The sequence below is a fragment of the Struthio camelus genome, chromosome W, assembly GCF_040807025.1.
Source record: "Struthio camelus isolate bStrCam1 chromosome W, bStrCam1.hap1, whole genome shotgun sequence".
Lineage (NCBI taxonomy): Eukaryota > Metazoa > Chordata > Aves > Struthioniformes > Struthionidae > Struthio > Struthio camelus.
The window spans coordinates 40326485-40348735 of record NC_090981.1 but is presented as its reverse complement, the minus strand read 5'-3'; the positions used below and the strand labels follow the sequence as shown (position 1 = coordinate 40348735).

General features: G+C 39.8%; 1 protein-coding gene across 4 annotated transcripts in view; it reads left to right on the top strand.

Annotated features, from left to right (window-relative positions):
* The first annotated feature begins 3040 nt into the window (after positions 1–3040).
* LOC138064181 (ras-specific guanine nucleotide-releasing factor 2) overlaps positions 3041–22251 on the top strand; it is a 137751-nt gene continuing 118540 nt past the window's right edge. Inside the window, exon 1 of one of the 4 annotated variants that reach the window (XM_068925710.1) lies at positions 3041–4423. Coding sequence is in view for 3 of the 4 variants with exons in the window: in XM_068925708.1 (XP_068781809.1) it covers positions 11919–12203 (285 nt within the window). In the remaining variant the exon portion in view is untranslated. Of the gene's footprint in view, positions 4424–9394; positions 9670–11831; positions 12204–22251 lie in introns of those variants that run through there. The other 3 variants (XM_068925709.1, XM_068925708.1, XM_068925711.1) reach the window with 3 other exon arrangements.

The window sequence follows — 22251 nt, the reverse complement described above, 5'->3', positions numbered from 1 at the left end:
CTTTTAAGTGTTACAGAAGAAGGGAATTTTGATGAAGGACACAGCGAAACAGAACAATACAACCACAGTCTTATATAAAACTATCTGTGTATATATGTGACATATCTAAATGTGAGTCAGTGATTTATCACAGTAATAAAATATATTCTTACAGCTGCTCTAGCTCAAGAGGCAATGGCAACATGACAAAATTAGTTCAACTGTGATGGGTGCCTAAAGCTTCTGCAAGCATGTAGGTAGGATTAATTATGTAGGATTAATTTCATCACTACCTACAGAGTAAGGAGCAAAAATCAGCAGGAAAACAGTTAGCACATTCTGTTTTTAAAAAATCTATCTTCTGATCGTTTAAGTACTGCGACTAATACCACTAGACGGACTGAGTAGGGGCAGTGAGATGATAAATGCATCAGTCTAAGCCTGGTCACACTTGGAGCATTCCCCAGGGAGGGAGTTTCTCCCTTTGTTTGAGCTTTACACCAGAGGAAGACAGCTGTAAATGGGAGGAAATGTGACTCAGTAGATATATGGAGCATACTGACCTATTTTGTCCTGTTTCTCTTGGCCCTTCCTACAGCTGTATGTGTTACTGTGTTTATTAAAAATTGGACAGTGTTCACTCATTTATGTAGGGTACTGATCAGATACCAGATAATAATTCATAGATAAAAAAGTGATCATTTACTCTAATGGAAATTCCATGACTTAGAGCAGGATTTGTCCTAATTACTGTCTTTTACTGAATATGAACCAGTGACCTGAGGGCATAGAGCTCTGCATCCCATTACTAATTCTATGAGCCATTCAGTCACCTCACTTAGGAGCATTTTAAAAGCTTTTCTGAAAAAGAGAGTGGAAAACTCTCAGTATGTAAAGAGTGACCAAGAAGAATAACTTTGAGTTATACAGTCCCCAGATTGTATGCAGATCAGCTGGCTACCTTCTTCCTCTGAATCTACCTCAGCCCAACCTCCAAGTGCTTACCAAAACTCTTATCAACACAATTTTAGCAGCTTCTGTGGCTGCCAGGAAAGCAACCTGTAATCTAGACATCTCATTTTCCTTTCTTTCACTTACACTACTTGTCAACTCGCATTACAGATGAGTAACACAGAAAGATAAAGACATACCCTCCAGAATAAATTTTTTCATCTGTAAAGGATGAACATCCTTAATCGTACATAATAATTACATCAGTAAGTTATAACAACTATAGTATCGTAGAATGCTACTTAGATCTAATGATAGTAACATTTAAAATAGAAATGTATATGTAAATAAAAAAGCAAATTCTAATGCATATTAAGAGATCATATATAATGCATACATACATTACAGAAAACTTTCAAAAACTCAGAACCTGTTTCTTTGGGGTACAGCTTAATCTTTCTCAGAAGTGAAAATAGCTTAGATGCCATGGTGTTGTACAGGGATACATTTTCTTTCCACAGTCTAGTAAAATCTGAACCTCCAATCTGAAGAATTCACTTCAAAATATTAAGAATAAGAACATAGCTTTGACATATGCCAATGAAAAATTACTGGAAAAGTGCTTTACAAATAAGCTCAGTGTTAAGTTTGTTCCCACTTAACTGAAACTAAAGCACAAGGAAATGCTGTAATATCGCTAAGGCCAGTGCCTTCCATTTTGGAGGACAATCAAGGTGTTTTTTGAGTTCTTTATGCTGGAACTGGTTGTGATTTTTTTTAGTGGTGTGGATCATAAAAAAATTTTACTTGACTGGCAGTAAACATTTTGAGGAAGGGATGATATTTGACAAATAGTTTATCTCGGACTTTTCAGAAGAATTTTCAAATACGTAACAGCCTTTGACTTTCCCAAAACAAAACAAAATATGATTTTTCCAATCTCTTTAAAGAGTGGCACAATATATCTTGTCTAACCTATTTCTTCCCCAGATTTTTGGTATATAGCCTTTTTGGAGATTTTTACACTGAGCATAACTGAGGCTGGATACATTGTTTGAAATCTTAAAATCAGCAAACTATTTCTCACCTAGTCTTACATTAGCCTGCAGTATAGGTACAGTAAGTTTATGAAACCGACAATGCATTCATAGGATGTGTTAATTCCAAATATTTGGCTCTCTTCCTCAAGAACAGTGTAAGACATTATCTAATAAGCCCTCCCTAATATATGACTAAAACCATTATGATATAGCTGTATCTGATCTATACCACATATGCCAGAAATGTAGAATTATTTCCCCAAATCCATTACATATCATAGCAAATAATGGAAACAGTGTAAATGAACAAAATAAATGTTTTATTTGTTCAGAATTCTTAATATTTTAAATCTGTGCAATGTTACCAATAACAAGAAAATAGGATGTCAAATTGGAACAAATATACCTTTCAGACCCCACTCTTGCAGCCACTACTATTTGATCAGTTTTATAAGCAGAGAAAATAAAAAGTTATATTGATACTCAGCACAATAATCAGCTGACCCAAAAGGACATACACAAATTAATTAATAATAGTACAAATGAGTGAAAAGATATGTTATTAAAAAAATTAGTAAAACTATTTTTCATTTACTTTTTCATTATACATTAAAGAGGAACCTATTCATGAGATGGCACGACAGTTTCTGCACTAACAAGACCAGGGTAATTTTGTGTAGATTCAGACTTCTATTCCTTTTAATATGCAACAGCAGTGTTTTTTGTGACATGTAGAATAAATGTTAATTTTGTATTTTGTTTTAAAAAATAATTAATATCCAGCGTATATATCTACTGTGGAAACCATTCTACTGATTAAAAAGCTACAAAGTGTTGATGTTATGTCGGCCTCACCTCCATCCCTGGAAAAGTGATGGAACAGCTCATCCTGGAGGTCATCACTAAGCATCTGGAGGACAAGAAGGTGATCAGGAGGAGTCAGCATGGATTCACCAAGGGAAATCACGCTTGGCCAACCTGATAGCCTTCTCTGATGGAATGACTGGCTGGGTAGAGGCAGGGAGAGCAGTGGATGTTGTCTCCCTGGACTTGAGCAAGGCTTTTGACCCTGTCTCCCATCACATCCTCCTAGATAAAACTTGGGAAGCGTGGGTTGGATGAGTGGACAGTGAGGTGGATTGAGAACTGGCTGGATGGCCGAGCTCAGAGGGTTGTGACCAGTGGCGCAAAGTCTAGTTGGAGGGCTGTAGCAAGTGGGATCAGTCCTGGGTCCAGTCTTGTTCAATGGATTCATCGATGACCTGGAGGAAGGCACGGAGTGCACCCTCAGCAAGTTTGCTGATGATACTAAACTGGGAGGAGTGGCTGACACACCAGAAGGCTGTGCTGCCATTCAGAGGGACCTGGACAGGCTGGAGAGAGGGGTGGAGAGGAACCTCCTGAAGTTCAGCAAAGGCAAGTGCAGGGTCCTGCACCTGGGGAGGAATAGCCCCATGCAGCAGTACAGGCTGGGGGCTGACCTGCTGGAAAGCAGCTCTGCGGAGAAGGGCCTGGGAGTGCTGGTGGAGAACAAGTTAAGCATGAGGCAGCAGTGTGCCCTTGTGGCCAAGAAGGCCAAGGGCATTAGGGTCCAATGGGGTGCATGAGGCAGAGTGTTGCCAGGAGGTGGAGGGAGGTGATCCTGCCCCTCTGCTCAGCCCTGGGGAGGCCTCACCTGGAGTGCTGGGTCCAGTTCTGGGCTCCCCAGGACAAGAGAGACGTGGAGCTCCTGGAGAGAGTCCAGCGGAGGGCTGCAAAGATGATGAGGGGCCTGGAGCATGTCTCCTATGAGGAAAGGTTGAGGGAGCTGGGCCTGTTTAGCCTGGAGAAGAGAGAGACTGAGGGGGGGATCTCATCAATGTGTACAAGTATCTGAAGGGATACCCGGGTGTCGAGGGGATGGGGCCAGTCTCTTCTCCGTGGTGCCCAGCGACAGGACAAGAGGCAACGGGCACACACTGAAACACAGGCAGTTCGATCTGAACGTGCGGAAGAACTTTTATCCTGTGAGGGTGACGGAGCACTGGCACAGGTTGCCCAGAGAGGTTGTGGAGTCTCCTCCTCTGGAAATACTCAAAACCTGCCTGGACACAGTCCTGGGCAATGTGCTGTAGGTGACCCTGCTTGAGCAGGGGGGTTGGACTAGATGATCTCCAGAGGTCCCTTCCAACCTCAACCGTTCTGTGATTCTGTGAATGTAATTGGAGATGCATACTATTTTCTTAAAATGTTTATTATGGTTCTCTAAGCTATTTTATCTCCTTTGTTGTTTTCCTCTTTTCTACCCCAAAAGTATTTTCTGTAGCTCCCAAACATCTACAAAAGATTTCAACTGAAAACCACAACAACATAAATCTGGAGTGGGAGGAATGTGCGTCTTAGCAACAGTGGGTCAGAAATTGCAAATAGCGACCTGCTATCCACTTCCCCCGTGACCAGAAATCGCCAGACCAGTGAGTGATGTTAAGCTTTATTTCTTTGCTCTTGTTAAGCAAGACTATTGTTTGGTATCTTTTTGCCTGTGAGTAGATAATGTGTGGGGTGATGACATTGGCTCAGATCACTGCTGTCAGGGCTGCTCCGCCTGCAGCCTTTTAAGATTTTTTTCTGTGGTTACACACATTTTCTCCAGGCGTTTGTACAATCCCAGCTGCATCTGAATACATTCATTAAAATGGTTTCCAATATATTGCATCTATATGAAATATAAATGCAGTGTTCTCTCAAAAAGAGTACTGTCTCAGAAATTTCACATAATCTGTGGATGGTGTGGATACCCTGCAGTGTTTGATTTCTGTTAAGAGAATAGTGGATTCCATTTCCTATCAAACTGATTTTGTAGTATATAGGTCTGCCTGCCTATAAATGTTGAAAACTCTACTGCTCTGCTTCTGAAGGGTAGTCAGTTGCATAATACATTAAATGTTTCTTTCAAGGTGACTATGGGGAATGTTACTTCTAGTTTATCAAACCTGTTTCTATTGAATTATGTACCCCTGAGGCAGATTATTTGCAAGCTTTATGCCAGATGGATAGAATTCTCTGTATCAGTATTCAGCCTTGTAAACATCACAACTACTTCCCAGGGTAACTTACTTATTCCAGATGGCACCCACTGTGCAGTCTATATCTTTTTTCTGATCTGTGGGGCTTACTTTCTCTGAGAAATGAGAATGTTTTCAATATGTTACACATTTTTTCATATTTTTATACCAATAAGTAAAAGAGAAGATCTTGACAGAAAAAGAAAAAAAAATTGCATTTATGATCAATTCACATTAAATAAAGAAAAATAACCTGGAAATTTTATGCTAATAAGTCATTTCAATTCTAAAGTTGTTGTCCCTATTACCAAGGGCTTTCTGATACTTAGAGCATTCATAGCCTAGTGTCTGCTGAACCCTTTACTTAAGCGTTCAGTCATCAGACTGTCTCTTGACTCACATTTGGAGAACGTTATGAAATCTGTGTTATGACACGCCAATGCCTTTGGAACATATAAAGAACTAATTTAAACTGTCTCCCAGGAATGTCGAGACAGTTTCATGCTTTGGCTATTTGTGAGCTGTAGGACAATACTCTTTTTAAGGGTTCTGAACTAATCATAGGGTCTGTGAAATTCTTATTACAGTTCTTAAAATAGGGACAAAGGGAGTAATCTTTACTAACTTTAAAAATCAGGACTCAGCTCTGACAGTTGCATTCACACTGAGGAGTGCCTCCATATTCAAAGTTTAACAATGTGAAGGAAGTTCAAAAATAGTTTCACTATGCTTTGCATCATAAATCTAGAGCTTAGTTTATGTCCATTTTAGCTGTATTATATAAAACACTTCTGGAATTTTTAATTAACTGAATATGAAAACCAGGCCATGTATATTTGCGTATCTTTAAACCTTTTGTCAACAAGCTGTATACTGGCTCTTCAGTTTTATTTTCAGCTAGGGAATCTTTGCTGTCTTTATAGCAGTCACAGGAACTAGCTGAAAACAGACTTAAGGAGAAAAGTGGTTTGTCTTTTTGTTCTGTTTGATTTTAGCATTGGACTATCAACATTTCTGTATTATAAATGCTATTTTCTCTTTCAGTATTACCCTTGCTCTAAACCTTTGATTTCGTATGCTGAATTGAACTGACCCTACCTTACTCTCCTCTTCCATTCCCACATTTATCATCTAACCTCCTAAATCTGCCCCCAGTTTATTGGTCTCCTTTTTTCCTATTTCAGAGCCCCACTCTTATCCCCAAGGTCTCTGAATTCTACCCCTTTAGCAATCACTTGTTTTTTTTAGGGTTACCCAGCAGCCATGACCCTCATGCTCTGTCACTGCTACCTTTTTCTCTTCTTTGTGACTCTCTCCATCAGCAGTTCTGACTAACCCATTCTCCTGTTCTTCCCTGTTGTGATCCACATGCTGTCTTCTCCACTGCCTCAGCCATTCTTAGCCTTAGCGTGCACTGGCTCCCTCTGATTCTGTTCTTTATCTACAGTGCTATCATCAGTCCTCCAGCCAGGGTGAATTCCTCCACTACCCACTTGTTTTTGCTGCCTGCCTAAATAGTGTTATTATTTCTTCAATTTAATTGAGTCCCCTGATTCCAGGTACTTTTTTGTTGCTTTTGATTTCCTCCACCCTGACTGAGAGACAGCTTCTACCATTTCTTCTCATGAAGAAGAATGAGCTTCTTCTCATTTTTTAGCCAAGTCCTTCATATTTTCCACACTGTGCCTGACTCCGAGAAATCCCCAACAACCTCTACAGACACACCTAATTGTTCCTTTCAAAAGTTTCCTCTAAATCTTCTTTGCTATTATCATCCCAAAATCTCAACAAATACTCAAGTGGTATACTGAGAGCACTGTTTAGTACACTAGGAAGTACAGTTTCTAATCCTTGTACTTTCCTATTTTTCTAACTATCTATTTACTCTTATGCTTAGACCTCAATTTGTTCCTAGCATGGATTCTTTTCTTCTTATGTTTATGCAGCATTTAGCAAAGTGGCTAAGGCATTAAACCACTATGAGAATATACTCACCTGCACAACAGATAAATGCCCTGCAGTTATGCACCTTCTACTGAAACTTCCCAAGAAAAGATGTGGCCTCTTTATTACTCTTCAATATGGCAGTAAAAATCCTTCTCTCAGAGCTTTCCAGTCATGTAGGTCATAGGGTGTGGAGCTGCAAAACAGCCTGACAGCATTTGTGTATGTTTAACTAGACGTTTCTGTTAATATACAGAACTTCAATGCTCTTTTTTTTTCTTTAAATAAGAGTAAGTGTTTATCCTTGGAAGGACTTGCAATGGCATCAGAGGTGCTATTCGTGCTTTGCACAGAGTCACTGTGTAACTATGCTCACTACTTCTTTGTGGAAAATTGGCATAGGGATTGGACTGAGATTCCTGAAAGAGGGAATCTCATGAGCACTTGTTTCATCACCTTTCTTACAGGACTGAGGTTTATATGTAGTCACTTCTCTTACATAGAAAGGCTGACCTACAAGGTCCCAAACATTTGCTTCCAGCTGCTAAAAAAATAAGTAACCATGAGGAATGATGAATACGGTCTGATATGCATAGTGATTTAAAGTTGGTTATCCAACACAATTTCCCAAAATGTCTGGATTAAATGAGAAAAGTAAATCTTCTCAAATGACATCAACAGATAGGTTCAACAAGCACAAAAGTGTTTATAGTCATTTAAAAGTAAATGATGTAATGAAGTTTCTCTACACATAGGCATATCAAGTTATTTTCAAGGGACTTGAAAATACTCGGGACTTACTATACCTGTGACATATCATGTAATATTCCTACAAATTCTCCTGCATTATAGGATAACTCTAAATCTTAGCTAAATATTAGAAATACCTTCTGAATAGCCAAATCATAGTCTGTGCCTAAAAAAGTAAATGACAAATGCCAGCAGAACTGTCTGTATAAGTAAAATTATAAAGAAGATATTGGTTCAGTTCTACTTTTCAGACAATATGTAAGGAGGGACATATAAGCATATTCTAAATTAAACTTAATTTCTTCCAGCTTTACAAAATCACGTCATATTTGAAATATTACCTGGACATGTAAAGGTAAAGAATGATACACTATCACAACTTAATGAGAAGTGAACAGAAACCATTCTAAATGTACAAAAGAATATTGCAAAAAATACAAAATCAGGCATAAAAATGATAGCATAACAACACTTTTCCATTATTTTAATCAATGTTTTTATTACCATTAATTATAATTTTCTTTTTCCCAAGGTGTTTTTCAGAACTGAGGCCAAAATCATATATCTTTTGAAAGAGATTTTCTTGTCACCGGTTATTCAGAAGAGTGGCAACTCACTGATTTGCACCCCACGTTTTCATGGCTGCTTCTCGTTAGAATTGCATCAGATGTCACACAATGCCATATCTTAGGCTATTTATGACAACTTAGAACAATATGTGATGAATTATCCAATAGAAATTTCAAGGTAACTCTAGGCTAAACAGAGTGAAGTTCTCCCAGCTGATATTTGACCACGACTTTCCAGCTAACCACCATAGTTTTACAAAAAGCTCCTTGAGGCCTACAATGACACAACACCGAGGAATGTGGTTTTATAAATTAATCCTCTGGAATGAAAATACATAAAAAAGGGAGAGTTAGTTAAGGAAGATATACATTAAAATAAGGTAAAAACAACATGCTTATCTGTATATTCCTTTTTTCAGATCCTTATGATATAAACTACATCAATAGATTCCCTTACATCTCTGTTTGAACATATAACTTTATCATATTTGTATATGTAACTTTGGCCTAGAGGTTTTTTTTTTTAACCAGAAACAACCCACCTCTTTATTCTTGGAAGTTTAAAAAAATATGTATGTATATTTACCTACATGTGTTTGGATGTATTAGATACATGGATATAAAAATATTCAATATATTAGATATTTAAAGCAATGCAAACTAGATTGTGCTTTTATAGGAATGACCAAGTAATAAGGAAAATATCATTGAGAGAAGTAAGTCAGTTTGAACAGTAAAGTACAGGACTTCACAACAAACTGTTGGTTACACAATCTCAGTGTAGTGAACAAGAACATAGGTGGCTCATAAAACCTATAGACTGCTGTGCAGTGACATATTCAATACTTCCAGTTTAGGAAAAATGCCTGTGTGTCTAGAAGATAATAATATAGTAAAAGGAAACCATCTCTTTCTTGTTTTTGTAATTAAAATAACAGCAATTTGTCAGGTTTTTTTTCTTTTTAATTGTATGTCTAAGGTTTCCTGGTAGAATACATGGTGCATAATCATTTCTGATTTATGCAAAACGTTTATTAAAGTATAAATTATATAAGATGGGACAGAAAATTGAAACCTTATTTTGGCACAGATTAGGTCCTGCTACAGTAGTCGGTCATGATACAAGATGTGTTTGTTTTGGAAAGCACTATCCACTTAAGAGTGAAATATGTGAAAACTTTTTTGAATTTCAGCTTGCTTCTTTCCCTTAAATCTTACTGTCTTGTCTTTTACTTACAGCAAGGAATATGATATTCCATGAATTTTCACACACAGGATTAATACTGAATTGAATACCCAGAGGTGAACAAATCAGTTCAAAATGAGTTAAAGGTGCATAGCCCAGGAAGGGCCCAGTCATCAAGACACATGAATATGACTTATTTTATACGTGTAAGTCATCCAAATTACCTTAATTCCCTGTACAAAAAACTAGACTTCCCTGGATGTTATGTGTTCTAAAATGGCATGATTTGAAGCCACAAGGGAAACTCTTCACTGTCAGCAGGATTTCTTGTAGTGTTTATTTCTTCTAATATAAAAGTTGTATATTTGGAGAACGAAGGCCTTAAAATTCCACATTGGTCCAAAGTTCTTGTAAATAACACTTAAAATCATAATCACTGAGGGAGATTAGTCAGGTAACATTTTCTAGTTCATTTTGTGCATTAAACAGCACATTGTGTATTATGATTTTCATATTTTTCTTCAGATAATCAGTAAGAGAATCAATTAACTGTTTGATTTGTGGGACTCTCAGTAAAGCACAAGAGATAGAAAGCTACATATATAAAACATTTTTAAATTAGACACATTTTAAAATGAACACCTTTTAAATGCTTTTTTGTGAAAGAACTCTAAAGATAAATGTTTTTATTAAACCATGACTTTGATTTAAAAAGTAGGTATAGCATTTGAAGCTACTTTTAACTCCATTATGTTTTCATTATTTTTAAGGATTGAAATCTGTGGTGTCCTTTAAAATTGTGGCAGGTATATAGAGAAAAATTACTACATTCCTGTTTCTGGCAGGCCGTAAAATTGGTTGTACAAAGAAATGGAAGCCAAATAAATGAAAAAGTTTAAATAATTTGCAAACTAAAGTTTACCCCTTAGTTGGTAGAAATTTCCATATTGCTATAGAAAATATATTTTCTTATGCTTAATGTAAACAATCCTTGATACCAGTCTGTTTGTCAGAGCTGTTTTTTTTATGATTAAGGCCTGTCCCTCCCTTTCTCCACTGTCCTGATTGTGCAAACAAATCTGCTGTTAGTCGTACTAAACTCAGTGTAAAAATAAAACTGAAGCCTCCAAGCCCAGCATATACAGATTGCTTTTTAGGGTATGAGGAACCACCCTCTGCTGTCAGCTGCCCCCATTCAGTTAGCCTTCGGCATCTTCAGGAGCTGGAGGCTGTATGTGCTGGTGATGCTTCACGGTGCAGCAAGTGGTGTTAAACAAGGGCAGTGCGAGTTAGGGTTCATAAATTGTTCTTATGTGCAGTGAGCATACTCTATATGCAGCAGCCTTTCTGCAGGCCTTGCCAGGCATGGGTTTGCAGCACTTATGCCCAGGAAGCTGCAGGCATGTAGTTCTCAGAGGTGAGACTTCCTAAAACCATTCACCTTCTCCTCTTTGCTGTTAGCAAACGTCAATATCTCGGAAAAAGTATAGTCAGTTACTGGTTCGTTTTATCGTTTTTGCTTTAATTTGCTCGAAATCAAACTTACCCGACTTTACAGATGTTCTAATCTAGTCCTTAACCTTTTGAAGATTTCTACTGAAAGAATCAAGAAGTCGGAGCTATTTGGGGGAATAAAAGAAAAAAGCCCCCAACAAACCAGCGGCCGTTCGTGCCCGTTGCTACCGCGGCCGGCAGCGGCGAGCAGCGCCTGGGCGGGCGGAGGGGCAGACGGCCTCCGCGGCGGGGCCCTGTCCCGCCCCCGGCGGGCGGCACCCGCGCCGCCGCCTCCAGGTCCGAAGGCAGGTACCGTCCCCGCGGCTGTGCGCTCCCCCCGCGGCTGGCCGCGCACAACCCCGCGGGCGGGAGGCGGCCCCGCTCCCGCGCAGAGGGAGGGACCGGCCGCTGCGGTGGCGACTTTGCTCTTTAAATCGGTCTCAAAGCGGATTACGGCTGATCCCCCACGTGACGCCTCCCCTTCTGCCTCCCGCCGGAGTTGCTCGGGGGCAGCTCGCCGGCGCCGCGCACCTCTCCCGGCGGCGGGGCCGCGGCGCACGGAGGCGCGGACCGTCCCGGCCCGGGGGGTGCGGCGCAGGGCTTAGCGCGGGCAGCCGAGCCCCGCCGCGGCAGGCGGCCCCGGAGGGAGGGACGGAGGGAGGCGGGCGGCGGAGACACCCCGCCGCCGAGGGAGCGGGAGAGGCCAGCGGGGAGCCCGGCCGCGGGGAGCGGGGGCCGCGCTCGCCCCGCGGCGGGCGGAGCTCGGCTGCGGAGTGCCGCCCGTCGGTGCGTACCAGCGCCCATGAAGCGCTGCCGGGGCGCGGCGCAGCCGGTGCCGGCGCGCTGAGCGCCCGCGGACGCTGCCCTATGCCAGGCGGGGCGGGCGGGCTGTGAGCGCCCCGCCGGAGGGGCCCGGCGCGGGCGGAGGACGGCGGCGGGAGCCGCCGCGCTCCTGGGCACCATGCAGAAGAGCGTGCGGTACAACGAGGGGCACGCCCTGTACCTGGCGCTGCTGGCCCGCAAGGAGGGCACCAAGCGCGGCTACCTGAGCAAGAAGACGGCCGAGACCAACCGCTGGCACGAGAAGTGGTTCGCGCTCTACCAAAACGTGCTGTTCTACTTCGAGAGCGAGCAGAGCGCCCGGCCCGCCGGCATGTACATGCTGGAGGGCTGCAGCTGCGAGCGGGTGCCGGCCCCCAAAGCCGTCGCCGCCGGCAGCGCCAAGGACGCCGCGCTGGACAAGCAGGTACCGGCGCGCCTCGCCGCGGGCCGCCCAACGGCCGCCCAACGGTCGCCCCTCGCGCCCGCGGTTTTCCCGCTCCCCGCACGCGGCGGGGACGCCCGCCCCCCTCCCCCCCGCCGCCGGTCGGAGCCGTCCCGACTCGGCCCCGCGGCCGACCGGGAGCGGCGCCCGGTGGACGGGGAGGATGGAGGGGGGCAAGTGGAGATGTGTTTTGAGACGGAGCGCGGCTGGAAGAGGCAGGAGCCGGGGATAAGAGCAGGGCAGGAGGGAGCTGCGCAACGGCCCTTGCCGCTGCTGTGGTGAGAGGAGGCGTGAGGCGTCCGTGTGGGGAGAGGCAGGTAACTGCCCCTGCCGCGGGCGGGGAAATTCGTGTCACTGCCGGATTGCGCAAAACGGCAGCAACCGCTTGGGAAGTGGCAAGGCCTGTTGCTTTCCCTGCCCACATAAGCTAGTAGAAAGACCTTTTCCTTCCTCGTTGACTTTCTCCTAGTAGTTGCACATTTGACTTCAGTGGGGTGTCTGGACAGTAACGTTTCAAGAACTAATGAAATCCTGTTGTTCAGTCAGTTTGAGGCTGTCACTTCTGTGATACAGCCATGCTTGTCAAATGAAGCTCAGCAAGTAGAGGTTTTGAGGGCAAGCCTACTGAAACAGGGCGTTGGGACTCGAAATGTTGCTGATGAGCAGTGGAGTCCATCCCGGGGCAGCTGTGGGGTTGCCGCCTCTCTGAGCTGCTGTGGACGGTGATAGGCAGACTTTAGATGCTCTTCTGGGAACTCAGGGGCAGGGTGAAGGTGTGCCTTGATGTACAAGCTGCCCGATTCAACAGAAGACCGTGGGTTCTTTGCTAGTCGGATGTTCCGAAGCTGATCGTGTTTGCATTAGAAATGGTGATGAAATGAATAATCAAGTTAAATCTTGCATAGCTTTCTTCAGGTAAAGAATTTTGAGAATTTTGGTGGAATTCCACCTTGTAAGAGATGACAGTTCTTAATGCGCGAACTGCAGAATCCCCACCAATAAAGCTGCTCTATTTGACATGTATATGGGGTCAAGCAAGTTGTTGCATACTGTGTATTGCATAGCTGTGAAGAGAAGGGCACAGTAGTTATTCAGTATAGGTGTAGATCAGGTATAGATCTTACCACAGGCCTCTTATTGCCTAATGTAAATTCTTGATCTTATTTGCTGCTCTATTATAACTTGTATGAATCTGCAACTGGCATTTGCTAACTCTTTCCTCCTAGGAAGAAAGTAGAGGAAAGCAAACAGGTGTCAAACTGGTTTGGAGAAGTGTGGATAATTCTGAGTGGTTTCAAGGCTTACCAGGATTTCCTGCTCATCATGAGAGAGGGACATATCTAGCTCAGTTTATGAAAGTCTTCACATCTATATGTTGGGCTAGAGTGATAACCTTGTTAGGAGAGCTCAGAACTTTATTTTATGTTTCTACTTTTTTTGCTCGTTTAGAACAAATACTTGGGTACCTACACAGCTTGGTACCTACACAGCTTGAAATGACACACAGTTAAGCAAATGAACTTTTGCATGTTGGAATGATTGCACTTATGTTATAGACATCCGTCATATTCTGGCTTGTTGCTTTCAGGCATGCTTTTTTGTAAGCATTGATAAATGAAATAGAGGAGATTCCCTAGGTCAAATTAAACATGAATATTTCTCTGTCCCTTTTATATGGGCTCACTATACTTGTTCATTGCTAGTGTTAAGATACTGAGAGAACTGTGTGAAAACAGTGCTTCTGCATATCTGTTCTTTGGGAATCTTACATTGTGCTTTTATAGTGATAAACTTTTGAGTTGTTTGTAATTACATTTAGTGAGCCAGAGACAAAATAATTACAGAAGAGCAAGCTGAATTTTGCTTTGCTTTAAACATTGACTATATTCACATTTTTTTTTAAATAGCAAACTGCTAGTAAAAAGGCAGAACACTTCAATTTTTTTTTCCCAGAGATCCTAGTTTGAATGTTCAAGGCAGTTAGATGTTTGAGGCATACCATCAAAAATGTATTTTTCCTCTGTAAAATCACCTTTCACTTGATACAGAATAATAATGTTCAGTGTTTAATAACTGTTATGGATGGTAACTGTTTAAAACACACCCTTGTTTTTATATTTGTCTAGACACATTTGCTAAGGTGTACAGGAACCTCCCTCAGAGAGTAAAACTGATCAGCAACAACAAGAAGTGAAAGTATTTGACAAGTAATAAGTGTAAAACTTATTTATTTTCTTTTTTAAACAGAAATGTACTCATATCCTTATAGGCATAAAGTAATAAAATGTGAACCTTCAGTTTAATAACAGAGGAATTAATTAATAACAAAGCTATCTTAATCAGATGATAATGGAAACTCAGTATTATATATGTTAACTACTGACAGTATAAAATAGTGCTAGCTTTAATTTGCCTTGATTAAACCACAAATATGTATTAATGGAATGAAAAAACAAGCATATAAGAAGTTGTATGTCAGTTTTTAAAGATTTTTTTGAATTAGGTCTCTCTTCTCCAAAAGACAGAGAAATAAAAATAGATCTTTTGAGTTTTAACTAGCTGGGAAGTTTAGGTACTAGAGTGATACCTGCTGTACAATTACACAAATTAGAGAAAGGGCTGTGGTGACAGGTCTGTGTTCAGCATTCATTTATCATATCTTGTAGTTAAGTTTTGGGTTCTTTGGCATAGATTTTATTTTATGCTTGGAGTAAAGCATTTCAGTAACTGTGGTATATGACCGAAAAAATCTGCAGCATTAGAATAGCATGATAAATACGGCACAGTGCATCAGAACTGAAGTTAACTGGAGCAGCTTAAGGAGGCTATAGTTCAGGATAGCAATTTGGAGACTTTCTACATTGTTTTGTTGCTCCTGAAGAAGAATTTTTCTTTTTAAGTTATTTCCCTCTGTATTCCATTGAAATAGGTAGGAAACAACCAACCAGAAAAATGGAAAATTATCCTTGATGCACACAGCATTGTGTTTGGCTTTCAGCAATTAATCACAGAAGATAGTTTCATCAGCTTCCTTTAAATTTGAAAAAAGTAATGCACTTTCTTTAAGTTATGTAACTGAAGATTGTGGGAGATGCACGCCGAAAAAAAAAAAAAAAGGTTCCATTTTCCTTAGTTTTCCAATCCTTTTCATTTTAATTTGAATTGGTTAAGTATTGCTTGTGAAATCATACGTCAGATAAGAATTCTGTTCAAAGGTTTTTAGAATTCAATGGGGAGACTGTTGGAGATGTACCTCAGCGTACAGGAGGCTCTTACAGTCAACAGACATGTTTAGGTTCGGGTATATAACTCCCAACAAATGCAGCAGCTTAATGATTTCACATTTTAACCACTACTGGTGCTGTTATGCTCTTCCAACAGTCTGTCCTGAAGAAACATTACAGAAGTATAGGAACATTTTATAGAAGATACCAAAAGACTTCATAAAATGTTTGTTGTATTAATATATTAAGAGCTTAAAAATGGCAATGACAATGTATCTTTTTGTCTTTTACATTGAAATATTAGTATTTCTTTCCTTCTGTTTCAAAGCAAATTCTTTTAAAATTGCAATACCTTTCTTAACATTAAGGAACTGCGCAAAATATTAATTAGTTGGTATTCTGGGAATATGGCATCAGACCAAGTGTGTTATAGGTATTCATGATATTTAGGGAGAGCTATTAATATTTAAAGAAAAGCATTTCAATCTCCCTCAAATTTTATAAGAGTTTTTATAAATGGCAAACAGTTGTTGCTATCCACTGTGATATTATTTCAAAATAATTTCAGAAAAAGAGATTTATTGAAAGAACAGCAAGGTGGAAGTAGCTCAGTTTCAAAACAGCAGATCTAGGCATGAAAACATCGCATTCTGGAAAGTTTAAATTCTGATATTAGTTAAAATGTTTCTCCCCACTTGAATGATAGACTGTATCCAGCTGCAGCTCCCAACAAATACTCCACTATGACAGAGTTTTTGAGAATGAATATCAACTTTTGTTTTAGAGTTTCTGGAAGGAAAATGGGTTTGTATCAATGAGTGGCTAGTCTCTTTCAAACAAAAATTAAAATGCCTAAAATTTGTGCTTTCTGCAGTGCTTCATAGGAGATTGGGAATTGTTAAATAGCAAGTTTTGTTGTTGTTGTTTTTTTACTATTGAAAGCATGTACGTAGTGGAATATAAATTATTAATAATTTTTATCTGTATTGGGAGGAGGTCTGTAAGCGTAGTTTCCTTCGTAACTGTATGGTGAATACACCAAAATGTTCAGCTATAGCTGTTATTGCAAAAATTGTCTTATGGTGTTTAAGCTTTTAAATTTGTATACGATTTGAGCAGAGACTATTCTTTCTTTGTATCTTGTCAGCAAAAATCTTCCTCCCACTTAGCAAAATTAAATGCAGTATTAAATCGGTGTCCCCGTAGATTAACAGAATCCAATTATTTGAATTTTTGCAGCTTCCTGTAGCTGTATGTTTTATTTTATAAAAGACAGTGTTTTTATGGTATTTGAACCCTCTTCATTTTACATACATTCTTTGAAATGGTGAGGAAGACGCATGCCACCAGCAAATTTTACCGTACCTCTGTGCTAAGGCCACTTTTACTGGGCTAGTATCCTATGCCTGATAGATGTAGTAGATGGCTGATATTTCTGCAAGATAGCTTACCAGCTTCAGGTGTAGTATTGTCCATAAATCTTATTGCCTGCATTTTGGCAAGTAACTGCCTGGGATGTTCTAGTGCATAGGTCGGACAAAGAAGCCCACGTTTTAGAAATTTCCTACTGCATTTCAAAAAGAAGAGATGAATTTGTCTTGTTAGTTTCTGGGTCATTCTGATGACCATGGTTCTTCTATAATAGGTAACAAAGAATATCAATAGTGATACTGCTTTAAATAAAAATATTCTTGCAAGGGAAAATGTTCCCCTGCTCTTTTTTTTTTTTTTTTTGGTGGGCTATCCTTAAAAAAGAAAGCATTAATTCAAAAAGGTGGCCAGTGAGAAAGTGAAACATTAGCACTTATGGGATGAGTATTTCTGTAAGACCTTCTCGTAAAGAATCTCTCAGCGAGTAGGATTCTTGCATGAAGACAGGCTTGGGGCAACTGATTCTTGCTTACTTTCTCTGGTAATCTCTGCCCCCAGTGTCATTTGGTGACTGTCATGGGACAAGGTAGGTTGTGGACATAAGTTCACAAAATACATTGATTTAGACTGTTTTAAGATACATGTAAGGAATAACCTAAAAACTAGCTGCTGACATTGCTTTTCATTTAAGGCAAGCTGCATTGAAGAGGTTGCTTCTGGGCTTTCATATAGCTTTGTGAAGTGAACTTATAGCATGCTTCCTGGCCTTAAGGCAACAGGCAGTATAATCCACGTGGTCTCTCTATTGACTAAACTGTGCTACTTGATACATGTTTTGTAATTTATTGTTTACCTGTTTGCTTAGCAATAAGCATATTCAGGGATATAAAAATGAATAGAAAAAGTCATGGCCGTATTTATTGCTGTTTTGCGAAAATTTAAGTTTTTTTTAAATGTTTACTTCTGACTCTTGAAAATGCATAGTTGTGTTAGTGTTATGAAATGGTCTGTTTGCAATTATGCAAAATATATATACTGGGGAATTACATAAAATATGTATGTAGTGGGGAATGTACCTAGCAGAGAAATGAATTATAGCAGAAAATTCATTTTTGAAATGTCTTCCTCTTTAAAAATTAATTAATCCACAGATGCATAAATTGGAAAATATTGATGCCACTGAATAATTTAATATTTGAACTTTGACTATCTTATTCCATGTCAAGTGACGGGTCAGGAACTTGAGACTGATCACCTGAATATCTCAGTGTAAAAAATAAATAGAAGAACATGGTGGGGTGAGTGTAGCAGGTGCAGATTTTGTGGAGACAAAGTATTATTGAAAAGAAACCAGAGGGTGAAATCTTCCACATTTATTTGTGAAGTGTTGTAAGATCCTGGAATAATTACAATATGCTTTAATGAAAATGCATCCTCCTTAATGAAGTTATTGGAAAAATAATTATATCCCAAGATGAATGCCATTTGGCAAAGGCTTATTTGTGGAGTTGCTAGGAATTCCATTTAGCTAACAGGTGAAATGACAAGCAGTGAAAGGATGGAAGTGTATCAGGTAGAACTTCATCCCAAATCATAAAGTTCAAAAATATCACACAAATATTTAGTGCGTAGGAATGTGTGTTGCATCCTCCTGACCTGACCTTCTCAATATCACACTAAGTGAACAAAACCTGTGTACAGCCGTGTAGCTTACATTGGCAATCTGACTATCCAATATACATTTAGAATAAGGTTTCATAACAGTATAATATGGACTTCATTCTTCCACCTGTCTTAGTATTTTTTTTTCATTTAGACTCTTTGAGTTTGCATTAGTAGAGTTGCACTCAAATTGCTTAATTGGTTTAATTTCTCAAGGATAAAATGAAATTTGTAGAAAGCAAAAAAATGTTGAGCACAAAAAGCAGTCAGTCGGTCCCTAATCTACTGGATAATTATGCCCTGTTCATCTTCATTTGCCTTTGACTATTGCTTAACTTCAATAATCTATTTGTTTTTTCTCCTTTGTTGTCGCTCAAGTAGACTCAAAAGGGATGTAGCTTCTTTTTCCAGTTACATGCCACCCTTATTATTTCTCACTGTGTACTAGAGCAGAAAATCCAGGCAGAGCCTCTTTTGTTTCTGTAGTAATCTGATAACATTATTAGAGTCTTTATATATACATCTATTGTATATTGCATTGTTATCTTTAGTGATATAGCAGCATTTTTTGATGAACTTGCTGAGAATTTTCCATCCTAAGAACCTATGTGTATCCTAACAATAACAATTGTTATGGTTGCTCAGTTTGGCCACATATATTATAATTACCAATCTCATTTTGTCACTTGCAGTATGTCTACATTGCTTAGTGGTTTGTTCAAAGACAGAAGAGTCAGGTTTTGTTTTGGTGCAGTCTATTAAAATTCCAGGCCTTTATGTCAATATTGTGTTTTCACCACCAGTGATATCTACTGCAGTCTAGTGCAACTTCATGTATATAGAGAGAGCTAATTGCTGGAGGACCTTGTGCCCACCTTGCAAGTGGGGCGCTCTAGATAGCGTCCCACTGTTTGACTTCAGTCTTGGTTTCACCTGGAGGGAATCCTCTTGGAGCACTCCACTAGTGCCCTTGCATTTGCAAGCAGACTTGCACCAAAAAGAACCCCACCAGTGCAGTAAATCATCAATGTAGACCTCGTGCACCTGATGAAGATAGTGAGCTCTGAAAATAACAATCCACCACTTCTAGCCATTCTTGGCAACAGATTTAACTGCTAGCCATAGTGTAGTTCTCTGGATCCACAGCTTCAAAGCAAGTTTGATGCCATTCTGCTGACAAGTCTGAGTCAGTGCAAGCCCCTTTTTCAATATGAACGTTTCTCATTTTGTGCTTTCTAAGTGGTGATGGACTGGCCAGTTTCATATACAATGGCTCTTTCATAGACTGGGGGAAGGGAGGGGTTAGTTGTTGTCTGGACTGACGACAGTGCCAATGTTTGTTTGGTTTTTTCCCAATTTCTAATTGGCCACAGTCATGAGCCACAGCAGTTCGGAGAGACACTCTCATCAGCCTGTTCATATCACTGAAGGAAAATGAGATTTCACCTAGTACCTCTTTTCTCTTTTTCTGTCTACCAGCCATTACTGATACAGAAGACTGATGAGGGACAGGCTTGTTTTAGCACTGCACCTCTGCCTATGAATATATGGTTACAAATCTGGCTTCCAATGTGTTTTGACTTGCCATAAGGTTTTCTGTTTGAGGTACAAATAGAAGATTTGTACCTCATTTGAGGTACAAATTTGATGACAGGCTTCCTTTCTTAGTTACCTTTCACAAATCCTTAAGACATAATCCATGGACCTACAGGAGTTCAAAGACTCTAGTCTTTGAAAATCTGAAAAATCAGATTAACATCATTGTATATAAAAGTAGAGGCTTCCCCAATTCAGTCCATCTATTTCAATACCCGTATTATGTTTTCCATGAGTGGTATGTTGAGAACAAATTAAGGGTTTCGTCAGCAAGTGTTTATAAACTCTCAATTCTGAATTGAGCGATACTTTCTTATGTGATTTTACTTTTGCTATTTTAATGCTCTAATCAGTTCCACTATATCTTCTGAAAATATATATATTTTTTGTCTTAAAATCTAAATGCTATAAGTACTGAAAGGAATCTGGGATTATATTCCATCTCCCTCTTACAATTTTCCCCTTTCTTCTTGGATGTTTCTCTATCTGTTTCTTAATCATTCTGCAGTTTTGACCTAGTTTGAGTTCTTAAATTACTGCAGGATTTCCATTGCAATACAATAATAGTGTCCTCTATAATCTCTTCAACTCTGCAAGCTCACTGTGTTGCTCTTTTAAAATGTTGTGCCTCATAAATTATGAACTCTCTGGAAATTTCTACAAACAGTAGTAGAATATAGAATAGGATGCTGCTCATGTAACTTTAAGTGCCCCATGTGTGATCTAGATCCCATTGCAGTCAATGAAGTTCTAGTCAGTACAGTCAGTAAAGTCTGTAGAACTATTCATCCCGTCCTGAGTTAGGCACCTACGTTGGTTAAACTGAGTAGAACTCAATGCCTATAGTGGCTAAATCTTGGTTGACTGCAATGGGAACTCAGACACCCGGCACACCTGTATCCTAGGTACCTCAGAATGGTAAGTGTTCTGCTGTCACTGGGAACATCTGTCAATTTTTTTGAGCGAGCCAACCATTGCTCTTGATTGCTTGTGGTTGTAGATAAAGTTCTGAAACTTCCATATTAATCCTCAAACCTAGCATGTTATTGCTTTTCTCTCTTTGATATTTTTGTTATATGCTGGATCCTCACATGCTGGAAATTTAGAAGGATTGCATCTGACTGTTCTTTTTCTCTCTGCTTTCCCTTCTTTTCTTTTCCTTTATAAAAATTTTTTTCAGCAAATGCCAAAGATTTTATATTCTTCTCTGAAATCATGGAGGTCACATTCAATAATTCTGACAGAATCTGATCTTCTCCTCTAACATGAAATCAATAATTTAATAATTTAATTCAATAATTTAATCCTATGCATGCATGGATTTTCAAACTTGACAAGAGAACTGCAACTTTCTTTTATGCTAATCATGTTCTCTTCCATTTAGCTAACACAGAGCAATTTTAGAGAAATATTTGAAATGTTTCATCCTAATAAATATGTTGAAGGGATTTTAAAAGTTGTGGGTCAGCTCCAAAACTCTTTCAGGAGAAAAAAAGAAGGAAAAACTGTGTGTAGAGATGAAGAGAAGAACAGTACTAAGGATTTTGCTGAGGTGACAGTATTACTTTTGCTTTTGATGGCAGAAGTAATTTAACCTGTTTCTAGAGCTCAGCCAGGAACATCAGGCAAAGGAGGCTGTGGAATAATATCCTGGGATGGTACTCAGCCTTATATGTGTAATTTGCCAGGTATATTTATTGTTTTTGTGAGTGTGAGATCTTAAGGTTGTAGCTTTCTTGCCACAAGAAGTACATGATGATTGATGAGGAACACAAGGTGAGCTGGGGAATAGTGAAGGAGAAAGAACATAAAAGATCCAGATTAATTCATGCTTCCAGACTCTTTCCTTCCCTTTTCTCTTACCCAAGCTACGTGCTGATGAGACTTGCTTGCTGTCACAAGTGGGCAGTGGAATCAGTCTGTTATGTGTTTTGAGTGCAAGTAGGGCACTCAATTGTGGTTGAAGATCTGTTTCTCTTTCCTGAGTGGTTCACTTCCCCGCTCCGCCTAAAATTAAGTAATAATGAAGACTGAGAACAGGAGAGATTGCAGCTAGCTTGATACTAATGTCTGCCTAAACAAGCTGGGCCAGAAGAGGTTGGAATCACTAAATTATATTTAGTGCAAAACTGGTGCTAGAACTTATGAATCTTGAAACTCGGGGTTCTTCTGACGGC